The sequence below is a fragment of the Filicampus tigris genome, chromosome 8 (genome assembly GCF_054856515.1).
Source record: "Filicampus tigris isolate MCC_2025a chromosome 8, RoL_Ftig_1.0, whole genome shotgun sequence".
Taxonomy (NCBI): Eukaryota; Metazoa; Chordata; class Actinopteri; order Syngnathiformes; family Syngnathidae; genus Filicampus; species Filicampus tigris.
Genome location: NC_141224.1, coordinates 17,722,210 through 17,747,398, shown reverse-complemented (window position 1 = coordinate 17,747,398; position 25,189 = coordinate 17,722,210). Strand labels below are relative to the sequence as shown.

The window sequence follows — 25,189 nt, the reverse complement described above, 5'->3', positions numbered from 1 at the left end:
CGCGGGGCGTGCTGGAGCCCATCCCAGCTGTCTTCGGGCAGTAGGTGGGGGACACCCTGAATTGGTTGCCAGCCAATCGCAGCGCACACAGAGACAAACATCTGCACTCACAATCACACCTAGGGGCAATTTAAAGAGTCCAATCACAAACATCTGCACTCACAATCACACCTAGGGGCAATTTAGAGAATCCAATCAACTTACCATGCATGTTTTTGGAATGTGGAAGGAAACCGGAGAAAACCCACGCAGGCACGGGGAGAACACGCAAACTTCACACAGGGAGGCCAGAGCATCCAATCTGATGGCTTCTTTCACTACACAAAACCATTCAAATTTCTTAGGGTTCAAATTTGCATTTCATGGGAGAGATTTCCATTAGAATTGTATTGCATCAAATTGTGAGGTATTCAGCTATTTGATTTCATTCATTAGATTTGCAGAAAAGGCCAGATATTCAAAACACGTCTCAGTTTCCCACTGCAGCAATAAAGACTGAAATCATGAGATCAATGTACAACTGGTTCAAGATCTGGTGACAGAAAACGTAAATTTGAAGTAGCTGGCTCAAGAGACTACTAGAGTCACTGTTTGATGTCATTACTAGCTTTGCCCTGCCAGCCTTTGCACATGTAGTGCCAGCTGCCCACCAACATGTCACAGCCAAGTTGCTACTCCAAATTCTCTAGCATGTGGAAAATTGCAGAACCAGATCCAACTCCATGAGACACAACTTGACGCACACAGAGTAACAGATGGAATAAAGCTAGCTGAGAAAAGCTGTCTCTGGGAAACAGCAAATGACATTATTAAACAGCATTCTTTTCATTTGCAGCATGATTGGATTACAACAGCTATGCATAAACAGGCTCCTGGTTTTTGCTGTGTGCTTTGAGGGCTTTAGTATCCCCTATTACCTCACACCTGAACAATGCCAAGGGTCAGCACCAAATAACCCTTCCATTGACAATCAGCATGAACCCATCCATTCATCCATTATCGATACCGCTTATCCTCACAAGGGTCGCGGGGCGTGCTGGAGCCTATCCCAGCTGTCTTCGGGCAGTAGGCGGGGGACACCCTGAATTGGTTGCCAGCCAATCGCAGGGCACACAGAGACAAACATCCGCATTCACAATCACACCTAGGGGCAATTTAGAGTGTCCAATCAATTTACCATGCATGTTTATGGAATGTGGGAGTACCCGGAGAAAACACACACAGGCACGGGGAGAACATGCAAACTCCACACAGGGAGGCCGTAGCCGTGATCGAACCCACGACCTCTGAACTGTGAGGCGGACGTGCTAACCAGTCGAACACCGTGCCGCCCCAGCATGAACCCCTCTGATTTATTCACCCTTTAAACCAGTGCAGAACATGTTTCCTAGTCGGTTCTGCCATTCATGATGGTCTCCCGTGAAAAGAAATGACTGACAGTTTGAAAAAGGAACAGGCAGGATAGAGAAGAAAATCCATCCATCAAGAAAGTCCTGTAGTATTGCAGCAAGCCGCTTAATAACCGGACTTCACACAGACACACACAAAATCTGTCCAGTAACCTTTTCTTTACAGCAAAATATTAAAAATATTAAATGTATGCACCTCAGCGCCAAATATGTTAAGTTCAATTAGAAAATGTTATATAATGGGTGAACAAAGTAAGCACGTTTGTGAAATTCTGAATATTGCGATACGTACAGTATTCCTAAGAAGAGTGTAATCAATTTGCAGTTGGAATTATCCGTAAAAAAATGTCATATTATTATACAGCCCAAGAGACAAATGGACAAAGATAATGTTAATCTATGTTTGTTGCTAAGAATGAGCATCAATCACATACAGTATTTAAATTAATGCAAGGCACAGTTATTGACCGACATGCAAGAACTGCAAAGTGCACACATATTTTGGCTGCAAGCCTTCAGCAGGGGTTTTTGCTGTTTGAAAACACATTTTCTAATATGATTCATTTTATCCTTTCCTGGCACTCACCTTATGTCGATTTTGAGTGATTCTATGAAAATATGAATCCTGGAAAATGTCTGAATTTTCTCATAACTCTGTTTGGATCCGATTTTAAATGATATCTGTCAAAGGAAATAGCTTTCTTTCTGTGTCCCATTTAACTGTATCCACAGGTATAGCATTTTTATGGTAATGTGTGGATAGAAAGGACAGAGGAGCAATAGAGTTGCTCTGAATACCAAGTGTGTTGTCAAGCGGCAAAAAAGAACAAGATGACCTCGACGTCTAAAAGGTCAGTCTGAAAGCTTTGACAAGGGGAAGAAGTTGATGTGGTGTTCCATCCAAAACATGAGTGAGTGAGAGAGACACACATGCAGAAATTACAGTGATACCGACATGTTTCTTTGAACCACTGCCAATATTTATTTTCACTGCAAATAAATGCCAATGGTGTGTGTCCTAAGGAACATGCTTGTGAACCAACATTGCCATGGAGAGGTGTCCAAATTTGCTGTGCAGGTACAATTAGGATGGAGGATCCCGCCAAACACACTCATAAGCTCACACCAACCACTTGGGATGCATCAGAGGAAGGAATCCAGGATGGTCCACCAGCTCCACCAAAACTTCCAGATAGGCCCCCTCGAGTAGAATGCAGGCAGCCAGCCTAACACACCCATTTACAACCCAATTCTCAGATACCTGACCAGTTTTTATTATCCCTGGCCTGTAACATATAAGTGTGTTTTTGTATTCTATTCTAAAATTGTGACAGAGCTAGTATAGCAATTGTGATATCCTTCAGATGTCTTTTTTTCCCTAAAAAACAAAACAAAACAAAACAACAACCTCCATTTTGTGAGCTGTCACCTTGGTTAGCCTCAGCTAAGTAGTCTGGGTATTATTATCCTTGGCAGGGTCACACATGGCAAACAGGTCCTAGGTGAGGGACCAGACAAAGCATGGCTCACAGGCCCATTATGATGAGTGATATTAGTGGACTTGGTTTTCCCTTCCCAAACCCTTGGTGTTCCCTTGGACATGGGTCATCAGGGCCCCACTCTGGAGACAGGGCCGAAGGTGGGGCTCTCTGTCAAGCAACTGGTGGCCAGGCCTTCTCCCATTGGGCCCGGCAGGGCACAGCCAGAAAAGGCAATGTGGGTCCCCCTTCCTATGGGCCCACCACCTTGGGAGGAGCCAAAGGGGTCGGGTGCACTGTGGTTTGATCGCCGGTTACAGAAGCTGTCTCTTGGGACACGGAATGCCACCTCTCTGTCATGGAAGGAGCCAGAGCCGGTGAGTGAGGTAGAGAAGTTTCTACTCAACCAAGTTGGGCCTACCGCCACACACAGCTTGGGCTTTGGAGCGGGTCCTCTTGAGAGGGCCTGTACTCTCTTTCACTCTGGAGTTGCCCACCTTGAGAGACACCAGTGAGGTGATTGCACCTGTACTTTGGGGTTCACCCCAGTGGATGAGAGGGGTGAACACCTTCAGGTGGTGAGACGTGTCCTCACTGTTGTTTGTAAATATGCACCAAACGGTAGTTCAGAGTACCCACCCTTTTTGGAGTCCTTGGAAGGTGTGCTGGAGAGCGTTCCCCCCGGGGATTCCCTCGTTCTGATAGGGGACTACAAAGCGCACAAAGGCAATGACAGTGAGACCTGGAACAGCGCGATTGGGATGAGAACCCAAGCAGACTTCTGTTAGTGGACTTCTGTGCATTACTCACTTGGCAGTGTGTTGGATCCGATGGTGGGGAAAGATGCCGATCCGACCTGACAGACTTAAACATATTGTGAGGGTCTGCTAGGAATGACTAGCAGAGTCCCCTGTTAGAAGGAATTTCAACTTCCGCCTCCGGCAGAACTTCACCCACGTGCCGAGGGAGGCGGGTGATTTTGAGTGCAAGTAGAATGTTCTGCTCCTCCATTGTTGAGAACTGGAACCTTCGCCATTGGTCTGTGCCTGTGGTGGCATCAATCCCTAACCCATTGGTTGACACCAGCTGTAAGTGATGGCGTCAAGACGACTTTCGGATGCCTTGGAAGAAATTCTGGTTCACATCCGATATCTCAGTAAGGGCAACCAGTTCACCATTGTGGAGTGCTGCTGACTTCGGAATGTTGTATGTGGAGAGAAGACCTCAATTGCACCGACATGCCTTCCTTTGAGGAAGCAAACTCACTCTATCACGGGGGTTGAAGTCAGTTTGAATTTTTTTTTACCATGTCAACAATTTATTACAAAGTCAGTGGTACTGAGGGGAATCCAATGAATTTAAGTAAGTGCTACTTACTATTATGTTACAAAGTACATTAACAGCTCACTACTTAAGCACCAAAAAACGTATATGCAGCACACAAATGCAGTCGTTAATCAGACCTGTACGTAACCTTGCACTCCGTCAATAAGCATTAGCTTCTGACTGATTGCCATTTGTGTAATGAATGCATCCCCACTTTCTAACCCATACACCACTAATTCACTGATGGGTCACAGCACAGAGGGCTCACACATTCATCTCCTGTCAATGATAAAAATAAAATAAATAAATAACACTCCATTCTATTTTCCAGTTGACTGTCACATCATTGAAAAGATCACCACGTTACAGGGGTATTATGCATTTTTCAAATATTTATGTAGCTTTGGCATCATAAGCAACACTTTGTGGACTCTGTGTAGTACCTTCTCACATTGTCTGAGATTTGTTTTTGATAAAGGACAGTTATAACACACAGTTCAGGTCTCGAGTGGGAAACAATATTGATTGAGCCACAAATGCATCAAAGGGTATTTAAATTGAGTAACGAAGCTCAGAAAATGACTTGCATGCTTCTTTGGAAAAAAAACAGCGCTGGAGTAGTTATGAATCAGATCAGGCTGTTACTGCTACCAACTGGAATAATACCAAGCTACCTCACCAAGTCAAGTCTATAAGAGTTCTTCTGGGAATGGAATAAATTTTTAAAAAGGACCTTTTAACTTCTGTCTCTCCTTTTTCCACCCAGAGTCATTCTTAATGTTATCTATACAGTTTCTAACATTTCTATTTCTATTCCATTCACTGTCTATAGAGGGTTGATGTTTTTTGGCTGAATTCCCAGATAAGAGTGTGGTATGAAAGAAGCATGAGGCACAGTTTAGTTTATTACAAGCTGCAAGCTCTGATCGGAAAAGTTTCACATCACAGTAACAACATGGTTCTCTTTTCTTATCTGGGACTCACAAGATGAGCGCCAGAGGGTTCCACCAAACCCCCTGGACGTCTGGGAAATGATAGACGAAATGCTGTTTGATGGTGCAGTTGATAAACTAGATGTTACCTTCACACAGTTATGTTTCCAAATGGTGTTGATACCAAATTAAAAAATGTCTTCACGCTCAACTCAGCTAAAGCCATACTGTGTTAATTCAATACTTTGGTCAACAATGTACACCCATGGATCAGTAGTTTATGTTTGCATTTGTTTGAGGCCATTGTCCACTCCAAATAAGTCTGTTATACTGTACCATTACCATCTTTGTGTGCATGAAAACTGTTGTCAAGGGCATGGTAAGACAAGTAACATTACCTATATGGCCAATTTTTATAATCATAAGCGCGAAGGGAAATTAAAAAAAAAGGAACTACCAGAAAAAATGCCTTATGTGATTTTATTATAACAATATATGAAAGTTTAGTAAAAAAAAAAATCAATCCATGCGTGTGCACTATTTTTATTTTATTCTATGCTCCAGCATGCCCGCGATCCACGTGAGGATAAGTTGTTTGGATAATGGATAGAATGGATGGATTTTTTTACAAATGGTTGACTATTGGTGAAAATGGCTTGCTCTCTTTGACGATCCAGTATTAACAGTTGAACAATTGTTTTTTTTGTATTCTTCTGAAAGTAATACATTTGGAGGTACAATGATTGCGCCCAACGCCAACAATGTGTATGTCAACTAATAGTAATGTGGATTACTTCTGAATATATAATTTTTGAACAGCCATCCATCCATTCTTTCTGCCACTTGTCGTCACAAGGATCACGGGTGTGCTGGAGCTTATCCCAGCTAATTTTGGGAGAGAGGCGGGGTAAACCCGGAACAGATCGGCAGCCAATCACAACATTTCTATTTATTCCATAGCATTTCAGTTCAGCATCAGCTTTTCAGCACTCACATGCTATTTCAACAGAAATAGCATTGTCTGGTTTAGAAACATTTTTGATCAAACTTACTGTCATGAAGCCATCCAGTAGACCAGAGTCAGGTTTAGGAGGAGCCTGCAATCGTTCCATGGACCACTTCTCAATGATGGACGCCACCTGGCTGTTCTCAGTGTTGAGAATCCTAAAGCCAGTCATGTTTACACCACTATACCGGTATGGTTCCAGATCAAGGGCAAATAGATCCTGAGAGGACAAAGAAAGTAATTAGATACATTTTATAACATACTAAACTAACTAAGAAAAAACAAGCGATTCAGTTATTGATGAAGTAAAAGAAAAATGAATACATTTCGCAAATATGAACAGCATGCCATGTAAGACTACGACCAGAGCTGGGCATTCCGTCTATGTGACGGACCGGTCCATCTATCCGCCTATGATGGATGCCCGTTATGCTTACGGTTGACGAATGACGGGTAAATTGTAAAATAAACGGACTAAGCATAGTCGGAAGCCCTTGTATTTAAATCGTCTTTCGTCCGTAGTCTGTCTTTAGTCTATTATTCTCGGCAAGGCTCATTGGCCGCGGTGAGAAACAATTGTGAGTTGATGTTACTTGGGGGAAAGATTTGAGTGAGGGACCAGGTTGTGAACAGGCTTCCATGGCGCAGAGACTCTCTGTGAGTCATTCTTTCTCTTCAAATTTCGGCCAGCAAGGGGTCGGGGGGTTGCTATTGAAGTTTGCAGTTGCAATCACTGACGGACCTACAGCAGGTACTATATTTGTTTTGTTTGTATCTATTTATCGATCTATTTTTATTTATATTTGCTGGTAACACACAGTGATGCCTATAAATGTCTTCATCATCTGTAATTGAACCTTTGATGAAATGACCGAGGTATTTAACCTTATCACAAAGTGTAAGGTTATGATTCAGCAGTGTAAAAACCGGGAAATTAAGGTATGTATCCTCTTTTGTTCTGCAGATCATTACGGCAGTCTTACTTTAATGTCATGATGGACGCCATACTCTGAACATTTATTCGACATCTGTTGGAGGCCTGCGCTACTAGGGGTGAGAATCACCAGGTCATCTGCGTACAGTACATGATGTGGTTCACTAAATAATTCCCAACCATGCAACCAGTCCTACAGGCCCTCAACTGTTCAGAGAGCTCATCCATATATACATTAAATAATAGTGGTCTGTGGTCCCTTCTCAAGGTTTCCCATTCTTCCGTGGATGTTTTTTTTTTCCTTGCCCTCCTGGGGATTAAGATCAGGGGATGTCGTTAATATGTTGTCAATTATGGGCATGTGAAGCCCTTTGAGATTTTCTTGTGATTAAGGGCTATATAAATAAATTTGACTTGACTCTACTAGAGGGGACAAAATTCCTCCTTATCTAACCCCATTGCCAACACCAAACTGGCCTGAGATACTATTTCCCCATTTGACGTGCATTTTTTGATGGCGGTACCAATAAACCAGGATCCTCACCAAGTATTGAGTCACATCTCTCTGAGCCAACATTTCAAACCGTTTCCTAAATGGGATCAAAATTATGTAATTTGTCTTTCTCAAGTCTTTTAGTCTGAGCAACAAAATGTTTTCTAGTACTTTGGACAGTACACTAGCTCATGCCATTGGCCTATAATTATCATCGCTGTCCACTTTACCAGCTTTACCCTTGATAACAGGGACCAGTAGGACAGACAACAACTCTTATTCCACAAACGTAATATTTATCAGAATGCCTTGTTTCAACCAGTGCGCTTGCATAGAACATATTCTGGAAAAAAATATGTTTGGGTTAACTTCCTGTTTAAGATGTTCAGCAGACATCTGATCTATGCCACATACTTTGTCATTTGGTAGAGTAGTAATTGCCTCAGATACTTCATGGGACATCATCATCAAAGAGCCTCAACACTATAGTCAACATTATCTACCCTATAACTGACTCAGAATGCAATTCAACAAGTGTAATGCTTTCGCCAGTGCTACAATATCATCAGATCCAGATATTCCCTCAACTGTACTATGTAAAGTCAAATTACAGTTATGAAGCCTATGCATATGAAGGTTTTCGTAAATCAAATCACTACATACAGTGTATAAATCACCTTCCACACAGACTACTTTAATGAGGTATATTGTAGGTAAGTCCCCTACAGCTGGTCTAGTTAAAATACCCATCCTATTCAAAAATGGCAACGACAAAGAGGAACTTTGAATTGAATAAATGAGAGCATTCAGCTATGGAAAACAGTCAAAGTAAAAGGACCAGGATGAAGAGAGCTATTAGGCTTTAATAATAGTTGGATAATGAAGAAACTGACACCTAACAACTCTTTTTTTTAATGATATCTCCAGGCAAGCACCTTTTTTGTTCAGTGATGAAAAAAAATCAAATTGATAAAATGTAAATGCATAAATCAAGGGTAAAGAGTGGCATAATGTTCTGTTTTGGTATACAACACCAGACACTTTGTAGGTATAGAATGTTTTGCTTACCAGTGTGGTAAATATATAGTGATAGTATTCTGTCATCATCCCCATAGCAAGAGCCTAAGAAGTTGAAAGAAGGACAGAGTGAGACATCTAAGGTAAGATATTTAAGATTGAATAGGCAAACACTTAAGCATGTCTTTAATGATTGTATAGACTGACTGTATATCATTTATCGTGACAAGGCAGATATTCTGCTTCACTCCAGGAAGCACGGGCAAAGATAGAAATGAAGAAGAATACAGTTAGCACACTGTAGATAACAAAACAAAATATAAATTCAATGCAGTAGTCGAATACGTTGAACGGACAGGGAGGTGATTTTGTTGTGCCTATAGGTTCCCAGTCTGGTCTCATGGATCATGACCAAATTGGTGGAAAATCTCAAACTATGCATGCAAGAAAACAAGAAGTGTTGTACAATACTGTTCTTGTTATCTTTTTTAAAATTTCTTTGCACATTTTGATTCAAGGAGGATCCTTCATACAGCGTATTTTACTCATCAAGAATCCACATTTGTTGTTACCCTGTCTGTAATTTGTTCCTCACCAATCCATCCTTTTTTTTTTTAAATGGCCCTGCATTTTGCACTTGAGCTCTTGAAAATTCTGGCTGCATAGACATGGCCATCTGCTTCACTTTGAAACGCTGACAATACAGAGTAAAACAAGTGTAGAATCGTTAAATCTGTAGAGGAGGTAAATGAATTATGTTTGTAGTATTTGCTTCATATAAAACCTTCCAACAAGCCTCTCAGGTTCAGTTTAGCCCTGGAAATATATGGCCATACACCCATAAGCACAACAGAACAATTTATTTTACCTGAAGACACAAGGAAAATGTGTAGAATTTCTACTTGAGTTTTACAACCACGGCAAATGTTCAAGCCAAAAGACTATTGGAAAACACTAAATAAAAGACTTGAGAGTGGGACGGAGACTTGAAATTAAACTGAAACTTTAAACATCGCACACACTGAAAACATGAGAAGAGACTGTGGGGCCGGTGCCACGTTGTTGTGCTCCGGAGCAAGTATTTGGAGTGAGAGATGATGCAGACAGGAATGTGGGCAGGTACACCAGATGTTTGACTATAGACAAGCGTTTAACAGCATAAGAGGGCGAGGTTTAGGTTCCAGACGAGTGAAGGCGTTAAGTGTACTATAACTAATAAAATGGCTGTTAGCTGCATTGCCAGATGATTCAGAAATGTGTCGAATTGAGAGACACAGGTTGATTTTGTATCACATACATTGCAATGAAGGTGTTGTGCCTTTGTGTTAGCGGGGTAGAAATAGATGCAGGAAAAAAAGCAAACAGCATCTCCTTTTTTTTTTTTTTTTTTTTTTTAAAAACACATTTTAATGTGTTAAAATACCCTATACTATTTAAATTTAGAGGTTTACTTTTTTTAAAAGTTAGCCACAGTTTATCTGAGCAAGCAATTTCTAGCTCCAGAGGTTTCACACATGGATCATAATAATAATACTAATAATAATATTATTATTAATAATAATAATAATAAAATAGAGATAGCAAAACTACTGTGAATGGAAGAGAATGTCCAGTGCAAGACACACAATGGTTGCTGTTGGCAGGCCAAACGAGGAATTCTTGTAAACGGTTCTTGTGAAGTGTTAAATTCCTGGACAGAAAAAAAAAAGTGTAGGTTCTTTCTACCTCAAGAAGGAAAAAGAAAATGCTTCTCTCTTCTTGCGGTGCATGTGTAGCTCTTGAGTGTCAGTGCTACCTGAGAGGGAGTTTTTCAGAGCCTCTGTCTTCAAATTGCTTGAGGTGTCGGGATCTGAGAGTAAACTCTCAATTTATCACCTCGACCTGTGGCAGTGAAATTTGGATCACGATCGAAACAATGAGACCATCGAACAAGAAGGACCAATCACTTTCTGTCTGAGCTCACCCATGTACAGAGGCAATCTATCATTAAAAGTACTTTGGAGATGAGATTTCAAAGTAGAATCACTGGTTCTCTCTAATTCTATTACCATTCAGGGTATGAGAACGTGTGTATGTGTATGCTGGCCAAATGCCAATCCATTCCTACAGTGTGGTGCGGTAATCTGCTGTCAGGGTCCTGCCTGCTATGCTAAAACTCACAAAAATCAATATGTATCACAGATTAGTATTGTATGGAGCACGATTAAGCAGCGAGGAAGGGCTAACAGATGCTGGTATCAGGTGTGAAACTTTGAGGGAACCTCACGCATTGAGAGTCAACATCTTTTCAACAAGATTTTTTTTCCTATATGATGATTTCAAACAAGGGTAGATAGCACAAGAACTGCAATGTCCTTACGTTACATTTCCATTTCCATAGAACTTTTCAAAACTGTTAGGAAGTGCTGTAAAATTCACAGCAATGCTAAAAATATATCATATAAATATTCAGCTCGTTGTCTTGGTCATTTTGATGTTGTTATGTCATCAAAAAGGGGTCCCTTGATGACCCCTTTTAGTTTGGGATAGAGTACAACATCTGGACTTTATTTGGGGTTAATGAGATAATCGTCCTAAGCATTTAGTTGCTCGCATCTATAGTGGCCAACCAAACAACCAAACTGTCAGTAGCCCGATTATAAAACACCCAATGCAACACTGGCCTTTTTCTTGCGAGCCATCTTGTTGCAAACAAAAATATAAAGGAAGTGAACTATTTTTAAACCTCTAAATCCACTTATTTCAGCCTCTCAAATGGAATTACTTTCAAATGTCCTTTGTCCTCCATGAAAGAAAACAAATTGTCATTGTTGACATTCCATGACACCAGCTTGGACTTAAAACCTATGAACATCTTTTTATATTTACTGGATAGTTTTAAATCAAACACTAGGGATGCACAATATATCTAAAAAAAAAAAATCGATATCACGATAATGGCCTATGCTATATGCATATCGCAAAGAAAATTGTACGCTTTTATCTGAATGTCAAACTTAAACGTGCATCACCACTGAATAGGTGAACATTATCTTGGGGAATTACAATAAATTAGCTAAGAACACATTGAGCATGCTTACTATCCACATGAAAAAATGTACTTCTTTCATTAGATAATAAAAATGTAATTTCTTTAGGTACATCTTAAATATCGCAATAATATCGATATCGGCAACATCCCGAATGCAAATCACGTTTTTTTTCCAATATCGTGCAACTCTATCAAACACTACCCATGCAGTCATTCCCAAACTTAAAGAATGCTGGGGCCCAATTTGAAATCTGAAAAGGATCTGAAGGCCACCAACACCTCAACACATGAGGTTCAATAATTTCCAAATACATAGTTTTATAACCAGAACAAGTTTGTGTGAACAATGAACATGGGTATATACAGTAAAATGCAGTTACTGTATTATTATAATTAATTGGCCATGTATTGTCTACATTAGTGTTTAACAGTTTTACTCAACCTACATCGCTTGTTTACAGATTTTTTTTTTTAAACTTTGACATGACCAGTGGGCAACATACATCAGTCTCAGTGTTGTGTGTGTGATCACCTGTGCATGATGTGTTCAATAACAGCTCGAAAAATGAAAATGAACTTTTTTAATGTATATTTGTGTTTACTGTAAGAGTTTTTGCGTATGTGTGTGTGTATGGGTGGAAGTCAGATTCGAACTCCCCACACTTCAACTAAGCTCCTGTCCACTGCATGCATACTATTTTCTCCTGATGTACTTTCAACCCTAGCCCAGCACCCTTCCCGAGGCATTGTTAATGAAAAGAGTCCTTGACCTTCTCCAGCTATGTAACACTTTGGCACTGATTAAAACCTCTGGGAGAGTGACAGAGTGTTGGGAGTGAATCATTAGTCAGTCTTTAATATTTGATCAGTCCTGTAAGTAGGAAAAACAATGAACACTTTTTAAATGAGAACCTCATCACATTGCATTTATTGCTACAAAGTGATGAAGTCTAAAGGTGATGCAATATATCTATCGGCACTCTATCTACTGCATCAAAACATGGAAGGCATCATACATTAAACTTGATCAGCTAGATCAAATGCCAACCGCATCATTGCGGTAGCATTGCAACATGAGTCCTCTCAATCTCACCCATCTGTTTTGACCTTATGAAGGTGACTTTGTCTGTCCTTAAAGTTGCGTTGGAACAAAATTATCATTAATGACTAGCATTAATAAATAATAAATATTGAATTAAGTGAAAGTGAATAATATGCTGCACCCTTGATGATCTCTCATGGCTTAGGGTGCCATACCAGCCTGGTTGGGAATAATTGCTTTAGGGTACTAAAAAGTTCAGTGTCACCTGGAATGAAAAAATGGAAAAGTATGATTGAATGTGGTAATTAAAAGTCCCAAATTTAGAAAGAACTAAGACTATTAAGAGTCAGCCCTTTGGGGAACTTTGTGTCCCGCCACCGGAAAGATGACAGAGAGCTTAGCTTGGCCCAGGCTTGGCGTTTCCCAGTTTGGAAGACATTGCCTGAGATGTGTTTCTCTTCCCAAACATTTGCAAGGTTTAGTTGAATAAAATGTACAGCCAATTATTCTGTCCCACTTTGGACAGCAGCTGCTAGGATGAGTTGGAATTGTTTTTTTGTTTTTTTTATTGAGTGACTAAATAAAGCAATTAACAATTAGAGAGGAATCACATCATTTGGATGATTTTGAATTAGGTCTAAGGTAGACACAAACAAAGAAATGCACACTTGGTGAAACTTGAAGTTGAGAGAATTAGTTTTTCTAGCTTCTTTGATTGCTGAGCAGGAGATTGCTTTTGCCATCCCCCTTCTGGAATCACAATTCTGTATGTCGCTATAACGAGACCTGGGAGGACACTTGCTCTTTTTCATTGCTGACCGCCACTGGATCTTCGCCTCAAACGTAGTTTATCTTTCAAATAGATGTCAATCATTCTGTTGGTGTCCTGCCTTTAAGTCCAGAAACAAGAGACTTCATGACAGATCTGAATTCTGGAGCCCAATAACCACTGTACCACATCCTGCTCAGTATTCTAATTATGTGTTTTGCAGTTCAATCAAAACACACGCGCAAACACAGATGCACACCTGTTTTAGGATCCCAGCAGCCATTTCATGTCCACAGTCAAAGATGATGTGAAACTCCTTCCCTCTCTTCATCTCCTTTAACAGCGGTTTGGCATCTTTGGTCTCTGCAGGAAGCTGCCGGATCTTTAATCGAATGTTGTACCGTGATGGGGCCTTTATAAGTTCTTGCAATCGAATTAGACCTTTCAAAATAGCAGAAAAAAAAATACCATTACATGTTTTATCTCATGGCATTTCTTTTTGTGAAAGCAAATACAACAGAGTCAGTATTGTTCATTTTCAAAAAGACACCTATCCACAGAAACAAGGTAACAAGGGCTTATAATGAAGCACGTGACAGCAATTGCATTGTAGCCCATTAGGGTCTGTTGAACCCAATTTAAATGCTTAATAATTAATTACTTTTTCAGCCTCAGACAAATTCACAATGTTTCATTTTTTTGAAAAACAATGTACAGTTGGGTCCACAAGCATTTGGACAATGACCAGGAGGGGTTCTTTTTTTGCATGATTTTTGTGTATACCACTACAATTGATAAAACAGTGTAAACCTTCAGTAATAATTTAAGAGGTTGCTCCAAAAAATATTAATTTATTATTTAGCAATCAGTACCTGAATTTTCTTGCCCGTTTTAAACCCTGCCACTTTGATGTGTGTGGAACCAAGATGGACATCCGACAGTGACAGACAGACACAGATGATGCCATCTCCTCTGCTTTACACTGGAGCCTGGAGCCCATTGAGGATAAAAACACCCACATGTGAATGCTCTTTCTGGACTTTAGCCTGGCGATCAACATGATCATCTCCCAGGATCTGACATGCAAACTGGGTCACTTGTGCCTCAGCACCCCTCTATGCAATTGGCTACAGGACTTGCTCACTAACAGAACTCAGTCTGTACATGTAAACAACTTCTCCAATGTCATCACCCTAAAGACTGTCTACCTGCAAGACTGTGTCCTCAGCCCCTTGTCGTTCCGGATACAACTCCAACCACTTTCTGATGTACGTGGATGACGCACCTGTTGGGATCCTCATCAAAGACTCAAGCCGGGTCTACATGGAGTCTTTTTTGTCATTCGGAATGATTTCATTCCGAAAACCTCTCTGGTCACCTGTTTACATGTGACGTGATCTATTCCAATCAGCTGTTTACTTGCTCCACCCTGTTGATCAGATCAGCCGTGTTACAGCCATGTGACATGCGGAGATGGATGGAAACATCACATGATCTATCAAGATGGAGTTCATTCATTTATTTAGCACAGTATTCACAATTGTTTTAACGCTTTAATTAAAGCAGCATCTTGATAATAAAACAAGTTACCAGTACTTTAGAACAAGTTCTCGCATCGCAGACGAGCTCTGGTAAGACGCTGCCATTTTAAAGTACGTAAAACGAAGTCACTATGCATTTACGTTAAGACAGAGCATGCGCAGACTGGACCCAGCCTGGGCATTCCGGTTGAACTGTTTACATGACACTCGTTCGGATTGGCAAAAGGAATATACCACCCCTGTGATGAATAATTTCATTCTGATTCGGCCTTTCTATTCCAATTGGGGTGTTAATATGGAGCATTTTCATTCCGATTGGTTATTCGGATTCTTTCTAATCGGAATAGATGGCTCCATGTAAACCCGGTTTATGATCAACTGGCCTATAGGGAGAGGTCGGAGACATGGTTAGACTGGTGCAAAGTATATAATCTGATCATCAATATTGACAAGACAGAGGAGATCATTGTTGACTAGAAGAAATCTCGGCCCGGTCACACACCACTCCTTATCTCCGACGTTGCAGTGGATGCTGTCCCTGTTTCCAAAGGGAAGGGATCATCCTCTGCTTCAGTTTGTCATAATATATGTTGGCTTTAAGGGTTCTCTCAATGAACAGTAGCTCCCCAAATCCAGCAGAACTCATGCAGCCCCAGACCATAACACTCCCACCACCATGCCTACCTCCAAGCAAGACACATGTGTCTTTCTAAACAATAAGAACTTGACACCATTTGAACCAATGGATGATGTGGCAACTTCTGCACGCTTACCAAATGTTTGTTTTGACCAATCCCGGCAACGGATGAAAATGTCGTCACTGGCATGCGCATTGTTTTGACTAGTTTTGTCCTGATATCTTGATGATTGGCACAAATGGCATCATGGCATTGATTATAGTGGTCATTTTTGTAAATATGCGGATAAAGTGCGTCTTAAATAACAAGATGTTGATTTTTTAATCAAGACTATTATCAACAAGGAAAAGTTTCATCACAGCTGCATATCCCGTTCTACACTACCAGTGGTGCGACTCGGAGGAAATCAGCGGGCTCGTCAAAGATGGATTCTCTGGGTTTCGTAAACTCACAAATAGCGCGAGAATTCAGCTTGCTGGCAAGGTTAGTCGAATCCTTTCCTCCTTGTAACTGGCCTATTTTCAACAGAATCACCTTCTTGCATGAACATTCACCAGACTTTGGAGCATTATAGTACAATATGTATTTCCTCTCAAATACAACAACAAATACATCACTATTAATGACACAATACTTGACATTTGTCATTCATCATGGATAACATTGATTCAGTTGCCAAATATTAATTCCTGTCTTCCTATGGGATCTCCACACTGCTGTGCAGATAATGTGTGTATCACCTTTGCAAGTCAATATTGCAGTGGAAATTGAACATATTCATATTTTGCTCTCTGGTCTGTACAACATTTGACATTTTAAAACACATTTTAAAAATATAAAGAAATAGAAAGAATAGAAAGAAATAAGGAAAAAAAAGAAGGGAAAAAAAGTGAATGACCGAAAGAGGTCCAACTGCCCATCCGATGGGCGCCTGAGGCACCAAACAGAATGTACTTGGCAGTGCCATTCAGGTGGATGGCCCATGGTGTGACCATGAGAACTTGGCCGAAAAAAACAAATCATGTGAGTGACTTGCTGTGTCGACCTTGATGGGACAACAGATATCATGATTATTTCTTCTTCCAATGTCTGAAACCTCTCTTCCTTCTTGATTATTTTAACATTTACCAACAATGTGAACTATGCATTACTACCATTTACAGAACTTATATAGAACATCCCAAACCGAAATGTACAATTTGAGCAGTCAAGCCATAGCTCTCAGTTTGTCCTAATGGTGTGACAACTTCAATAGTTCGACTTGACTTGCAATTACTTGTGTAGTGCGCCTTGGAATTTAAGAAAAAAAACATTTCAAAATTGTGCAGTGTGCCTGGATACACTAGTTGTTTATGTATAAGGACTTGGGAGGGTCACAGGTTTGAGTCCCGCTGCTGAAAAGAGTGTAAAAATAGCAACTAGCTTTTGGAGAGGTGCTGCTTGCTGGCTACTGTTGAGGCGCCCTTGAGCAAGGCAATATTCCCACACCCCAGCTCAAGTGGTGCAACACCTTTTGCAGTTGAAATTGAATGTCCCCTTAAGCGATTATTATGACCAAAATGAAATATAGTGGAAGAAAAATATTTAGATTCAGAAAAAAAGTGTCTACACAGTCCAGTAGTGATAGTGGATCCTGCCTTGGATCTAAAACACAGACCTTACTTTAAGATCCATATTTAACCCAGCATGAATATTTCATCCCCTATAAGTGTTTATTATGGGGCCGCCAGAGAGTCTCCTGCCCATAAAGCAGCTAGGATAAATATCCGTGTGGAGGAATTGCCCTCCAAGCCTTGATGTGCAACACACGGCTTCTTTTTACTATATCAACAGCCGCAAAATTTTACACTGCCTATGAGATATGGAGCATAATGATAAAAAATAATTGAATTAGTCACAGTTCTAAAGGTTTCAAGGGTCAATTTTGAAAGTGAAGAGAGATTAAAACCAAGTAGCGGGTTAATGTTACGAACTCTTCAAATAAACATGCATTTCCTTGTAATCAGTGCATATACAATATCTGCATAAAATGTGTGTCAGCAAAAATAGCTCTATTTAGAGTCCACCAAGTACTATTCTTATTTTTATCATTATTATTTTTAAATTTATTTGTTTGTACATATTTCCTGAGCCATCACCAGTGGTCCATCTACCATTGACTAAGCCACAGCCCTGAATGGCAGACGGTCAATCACAATGCAGCACTGAGCACAAGCCTGACAGTGCCACGTTTCAAACGTTTTGCCTTTGATAATATACCTGCATCAAATATATTGATACTGGTGCGATATTATGACAAGAACTTAATACAATAATAATAATAGCCACCACCGAAACAACTTCAAACACTTTAGAACAGGAGTGCCCAACAAGTCGATCGTGGACTGGTCCCAAGTCGACCGCATTAACAGTCCGCCTGTGAATTTGGACAAAGCCTCACTCTTGTCTGAACCCACTAAAGCCGGCAGCGCTGTCGCGTGTTTCTCCGTTTGAAGCCGGGAGAGCGTATACGTCATTTTCTTTTTTAAATCCAATTCTCTGTTGCTTAGGCAATGAAATGCATCAGAATAGACATATGATGGTGTTGCGAGTTGTCGGAGGATATCCAGGCTTTTTTCGAGGAGTAATGGCGGCACAATCGATCGCGGGAGCTCCGATATAAGTCACAGCAGTGATATAGACGATGCATTTGTGGACTTTAAAGCCATGAAACCAGCCAAACGTGATATATGGTTAAGATATATATTCGTAGACAATGACGATTTCACCGAATTACCGAATAATAATAATGGTAATTACCACTCTATTATTTTTTTGGTTCTCTCTTTCTCTCGGTCTCTCTGTGTTGCGCAACTGGCCCTGCCTCCAAAGCAGATTGGCCCGCCCACAGCACCATCTGATTGGTTTCTTGTGCAGTGGGTAACAGCCAATTAGCGTAATCTGGTTTCTGTTTAGTTCATGTTTGGGTCCTTTATGGCTGTTACTCCTGCAGCGTGTTATGTGTTGTTGTTGTTGTTGTTGTTATTGTTGTTGATGATGTCTCATTTGCCAGTTTTGTGTTTCAGTTTTGTGATTCAAGTAGTTAGTGTGTGCCGGGCAAGGCGATGAGACACAGCAGGATGGTCATTAAAGACTGTTTTTGTGCACCACAACATCAGAATAACCTGGTCATAATTAACTCCACAGAGAACATTTTCAGTTGAATGCACTCCAATCAAGGAGAATTGGTTAAAAACCTTGATCAATCCCTCTGAAAGATAGCTGAGGAACCTCCTCCTCTATTGATAGTGACTTGGAACCTGTATAGACCCTGCATGTACACAGCATGCCATGCTGCTTCCACCCGCTACTTGCAATCAATCATCTATGAAAGAGGCCACAGTGAACACCTAAGAAAAGCATCACAAAAGAAGGATGCAAAAGTTTGGTGAGGTCAGTGTGTCACAGTCTTTATGGAGTTCTTGGTGCAAGCAAAGGGTTTGCACAAAGTTGTGCATCTGATACAGATGTACATTTGTGGAAATACAAGCCGACTTTCTTGTCTGTGAGTCTCTGCCATATGACATCCGACCCTGCTTCAGTTGTGCAGGTCCTGTTGGCGACGGACACTCAGCCATGACTTTCTGCCTGGCCCTGCCTAGCTGTTGAACACCTTGTTTCTGCTGCCCGGGTCAGCCCCTAGAATGACCATGACCTATCTTGATCTAGTCCCTTTCCAGTGTCCATCAGTTTGGTTTTATTTTTTCTTAGTATCTTGGACTGTTTTTTTGTGTGTTTTGCGTGTGTGTGTGTGTGTGTGTGTGTGTGTGTGTGGTGTGTGCTCACCCTTTCTTGTTTATACAGTCTTCCTTTTTGTTCCTTCCTTTGTTCTGTCTACACAAGTGCATCAGCTCCCTCTCTGCTTTGGGGTCCAACAAAAAACGGCGGTACTGTACATCGTAGCAAAATAAATAGCTTTTGGTGGCTTGATTCTAATCGATAAAATTCACCTCGAGCAGCGACCAAAACTTTACCAACATACACAAAAAGTATTTATCTAAAGTAGAATCAGCTACTTTGACAAAATAAGTACATCCAAGAATGATTTATAGGGTAGGTACAAATACATAAAATTGCACTGAAAGTTAACCTACGTCCACTTCTATGAATGAAGTAGTAATAAATGTCACAGAGGGCCCTCGTTTCTCACAGTCGTTAAATCTGTGAGCAAATTCAAGCTCAAGCGTCAGCAGCAGGTCACACAGTACTACACAAAACCGAACATTAAAAGAAGTTGCAATTTAACAGGCTTAGTGCTATTGACAAAGGTGCAATATAAATCCATGCAATAAAACAAGAGCAGATTGTAGAGACCTCTGCCAAGTCCAAACACTAATGCTAGAACACAGAAAGTATTTCTACCACACAATTTCCACAAAGTTTTATGGATAATGGCTCTGATATACAGTAATTGCGATGGTCCTTTTTGGATAAATGTTATTATTTTTATTATTATTTTTTTTTTCCCCAACTGATAATGTATTATTCAGTGTATCCCAGCTTTAATAGAGCAAGTTTTTTCGTGGCAAGTAGTGTTGAATCACACATCAAAGTTTAAGACCTAACACACGTTACCTCAAAGGACCCACATGGGCCATGCTTTATGGTGCTATATGCCACTACATGCCAAAAATGCAGCTAAAAAACACTCTGCTGTCATTGCACTTGTCAAAGGTTATCATTTAATTAATTAAAAACAATTTTAAAAAGAGGAAATAATTACAATACATCTAAAACACATGCATCACAGCTAAAGTTGGGTTAGTATTGCGGAGTATCGGTGAGCCTTTTCCTTAACTGTTTAGTGGTAAAGAAACTTACAATGGAACTGGGACTGCTGTCTGGACACACTTCTAATTCAAACAAATTGCTGGAAGGGACATGGCACATGGGACTCTCAAAGTATAGTGATGGGGCTCTCATTTTTGCCATATTCTGTATTCAGTATATTCCAATGATCTGTTAACTGACATCTGTATCAAGCTCTCATAACTATAGGTCCTTTTATGATAATACAGTATATTATTTAAGTTAATCAGACGATTAATCAGTAATCTTTATGTGCGTGTTAACAAATCATATTTTTAATCCAGTCTTTTGGTATCATAGTCTCCTCTCCCTTATGGCCTCATCAAAATTCTCTCTTGCCACAGCTGCAGTAGCAGCAGTTTTCTCGGGAGTTGTAAGGAGGTCATGCCTGGCTAGGAGAGCTATAACACATGCTGCTGCCATCTCCGTTTTGCCATTACAACATTGAACTATTAGACAAGTCCCATTGTGGTTATTGATTTGCTTGTTTGCTCCCTGCTCGGTGGAAAAAACTGCTCATACACAGACTGGTCTACTACTTTTTAATTCCATTCCTGAAAATATGGTAGTGTTCAGAACAGCAGGGATGTGGTTTAAGTGTTCGACTGCTGCAAAAAAATGGGCTAGTATCTTGAAAACCGCACAAGTTGGGTAACTTGGAAGTGAAGGTATCACTGTATATTAGCAAATTAATTAGCAGACTCTCTAATCTCTAACGCTTTAAATTGCTTCCTAAAGATGCTGGCATCGAGGGCACCAAGAGATAATGAGGCATTAAAAAAAAATCACTGGTGTCATTGCGGTAAATGTTATGTACAAATATTACAGAATACGTTCCCAGACAATGTAAACTGTTTGTCCAGTTATATGCAAATGTACAACTAAACTTCCATGTATGACTTAACAGAACTACAGTATAAGACAAATTGCAATATTTACTGTTCACTTGCATGATGCCATGACCGTAGAACATAAATAAAAACAGCAACAACCTAATTTTTTGCCAACTCGAAGTTGCTCTTTTAATGAGAACATGCCCGCATTAAAGAACGTTTTAGGAGTCTGAGCCAGGCAATACTCATTGTGTTGGATAGAGTTCAGGGGAGCCTGGCAGCTTGTCTCTCAGGCTGGCATGCAGCTCTGACCCTGACATATGTTACTGTACATAGCCTGATTGGCTTACTTCTGACCCTGCTATCTATCTATCTATCTATCTATCTATCTATCTATCTATCTATCTATCTATCTATCTATCTATCTATCTATCTATCTATCTATCTATCTATCTATCTATCCATCTATCCATCTATCTATCTACCTACCTACCTACCTACCTACCCACCTAACCCATCCATTCATCCATCCATCCATCCATCCATCCATCCATCCATCCATCCATCTATCTGTATTGAATTGTTCAATACAATGGTCACGGTTTGGTGCATACTGGATTCAACAATACTTTGCAGCTCCAGCCCACTAACTCGTAACACCTCTAACTCATTACACCTGTAAAGCTAATTGTTCCAAACATTTAAAAAAGAACAATTATGGCTCAAATTGCTCAGTCGTTTTCAAATTGCTCAACCAGTATTTCGGCTTTAAGTGATGAATTAGGAGAAGCAGACAAGCTGAGCTGACAGGCTAATGGACTTTCCCAACTGAGGAGCACGGCCGCGGTGCCTCATAATCAATCGGTGAAGACTAGCTTTGAAGCTGGGATACCCGCTTTGCACCGAATGGATGCATATTCCCGTGACATATGTATAAAGTGTCAGTGGTGAATTCACAAGTTCTTGCAGCTACAAGGCACCTGGTTCATCAATGCAAGAGCTGCTAATGAAACTTTGACTGTCAGGCTGCTTGGAGACATCACCGCTGGCTCAGTCCAGGGCCGTATCTAGCCAATTTTAGCTACCTTTTATTTATGTAAATGTTTTTTTTGTTCTTTTGTTTTGTTTGTAAATACTTTAATTTTTGTTTTGTTTTTATTATATAAAGCTTTAAATTGTACGTGAAATGTGTTGTATAAATGAAGCTGTCTTGCCTTTAAAAAAATTAATACATGTGTTATTTAACATTTATTTTAGGTTATTTAAAATAAATAAAAAATTTTCTCATTGCTGCACTGGTGACTTAAACCAGACCGCCGGTTCCACCATTGAGAGCTGCCACTGTTTTGCATACAGCGATTAATGGCCTACTCTTTCAAATCATATCTAAAAAGCACAATGACCCAATAATCTCGGAATTCTTCATAATTCTAAATGATGCTTTTTGCTTTGCAAGGTTCTGGATATGCTTGCATTTTATTTCATGAATTAATGATTGTAGATGGTATGATAAACAATGACTTCTCAGCCATGTTGTTTGCTTTCTGAATCATGACCACCCTTGGCTACCATGTAGCTCGACCACTGATGTTGACTGGATCAGTTTGCTGTCTATATTGTAAATGGATTAATGGGCTGCTCCCTCTAAATTGTGGGCGGGTTTCTTGGTGTAAAATGGAGGATAAAAAAAAATAATTAGCAACACATCTGCCCCAGCCAACCAGTCATCTGCCCTTTAAGCCAGATGACCAGTCCAGCCCTGCATTTTCTATCAAAGTGGGTCACCAATTGGCGGCAAAAAGAAAATGCGGGGGGCAGGGTGACAAAAGTTGAGAATCACTGCTTTGGACCATACTGTGCACTGTACCCGTGCTGTACAGACATTTTACAGCAAAAACTCAATGAAGAGGTGAAAAACGAATCCGAAATTCTTCAAACATCCTGTAAAATGCATTGAAATTGATTAAGACTGAAGATGAATATCTGAGGAGGCTCGAGTACTAACATTTGTGGTATCTTGAATTAAGAAAGAAAGCTCACCAGTGCTGTCATCATACACAACTGTGACTGTCTTCCATTTGAAGAAGTGGACCAAGTCCAGGATTGCTCTGCTCAATGATGAGAAGTCTGGATATAGGCTGACATAGAAGACGTCTTTGTTGTCTGAAACTTGGTGCTTCCACTTGGTCTGGATATGAGGCACCCCCAGTGCATTACAGATGGACTGGACGGCATTGGCCGAGGAACTGTGGGAAGGACCAAATATAGCTGCCACTCCGAGCGAAAGCTGGTCACAGGCTGGAGGAAAGGGAAAAATTCACTGGTAAGAACACCGACCGACCCAAAATGAGGATGCACAATGGAGAAGTACAGTTCTTATACACAAACATGAGGCCGTATTATAAGATTTTACACCGATCTGATCAAGCGGATCAAAAAGGACAGACCGGCAAAGTGTCCAGCTCTGCATACATACATACATACAGGCTCTACAATAAAAAGCATAGAATACCTTTTCTGGAGGCCTCGAAGCTGTCATAGATGTTTATCCTTTGGATGTCATAAGTAAGAGTGGTGTTTGGCAGTAGAGTTCGGTTTCTGTTGATTGTGTTTAAAGCAAATTTAAAGGCTAGTTCTTCAGCACCCGATGGGCCACTTTCAACAGACTCAAATATCCCTCCTGTCAAAGACAAGACATTTTGTCATCAGCCAACAGTGAACATTGGAATATTCAGGCAATACAAAACAAAGTGAATGGAGAGTGATACAAAGGTCACACAAACAATCATGGAAACTTGAAAATGTTAATGGTTAAGTGTAACAACAATTTTATGGTAATAGCAACAACAATGCAATACTATTATGATATATATATATATATATATATATATATATATATATATATATATATATATATATATATATATATATATATATATATCATATGTATGTATGTCCTCCAAATTCGAGCTACAGTACGCATTTCTTTTTCAGGCATATTGCAGCTCGGTGACTTTGGGGAGGGCAGCCTACAGTCGAAATCTTGAAGTCAGGTCATAGCCTCAATAATTGCTTCGTAGGTTATCTTCTGAATAAATTACTACGTAGGCATCAATATCCATGTACAAACAATGTGTGAGCCTTTTTTGGGGGGAGTTGGCATTGTGGTACATTACATAGTATGAACAACCGTTATGGTGGCCACCTTGACTTTGCTGGCTCCCATGCGAACGGCTGCTAGATCCGAGGGTTGGCGGCAGCGGCCAAATGCATGGACAGCTCCAAGGTGATTATGTGAAAGCAGTCTGTGGTGCCAAAAAGATTGGGCACCAGACCGCTGCCCGTAGAGAACTGTGTTAAATCAGCTTGCGGCCTCACACAGCGTCAGTCTAACAGCTCACCTGTTTTCTGAAGCTCAGCCATGATTGGTAACCTGAGCTCTGAGCAACTGTGATGTCATACATATTCAGATGACAGAAGTGACACAATGGCCACCCCCTGAGATGGCTAAAGGCGGGTGGATTTTGCTCATATTCCGCAAACGCAACATTTGTCAGGATGCCTCGTTTCAACTAGTGGGCCTGCATAGAACATATTCTTTAAAAAAATGTTTAGAATGTCTTCGTCTTTAACAAGGGATTCATAATGTAGCACTTGAAATCTCTCTATTAATCATTCTCTTGTACACTTGGGTTCCGCTCCAAAATGATACAACACATAACTGAGCACCTTGACTTGATTTAATCGTGTTTGCATGATCCATTTTTCTAGAGATCACTTGAATTTAAAATTGTAATTTTACAGTATTAATCTAAAAAGGTATATGAATGTCATTTTGTACTTATGTTATATGGATGTTGAGACTAATACAGAGATGCATAGATTGTATGAT

At 40.3% G+C, this 25,189-nt stretch overlaps 1 protein-coding gene across 4 annotated transcripts in view; it reads right to left on the bottom strand.

Annotated features, from left to right (window-relative positions):
- Positions 1–25,189, bottom strand: part of grik2 (glutamate receptor, ionotropic, kainate 2) — a 187,545-nt gene that overhangs the window by 96,278 nt on the left and 66,078 nt on the right. For all 4 annotated transcript variants that reach the window (XM_086037437.1, XM_086037439.1, XM_086037441.1 and 1 more), the window contains 5 exons: positions 23,810–23,977; positions 23,338–23,595; positions 13,697–13,878; positions 8,647–8,700; positions 6,198–6,371 (listed from right to left, as the gene is read on the bottom strand). In XM_086037437.1, the coding sequence (XP_085893563.1) occupies positions 6,198–6,371; positions 8,647–8,700; positions 13,697–13,878; positions 23,338–23,595; positions 23,810–23,977 (836 nt within the window). The remainder of the gene's footprint in view (positions 1–6,197; positions 6,372–8,646; positions 8,701–13,696; positions 13,879–23,337; positions 23,596–23,809; positions 23,978–25,189) is intronic.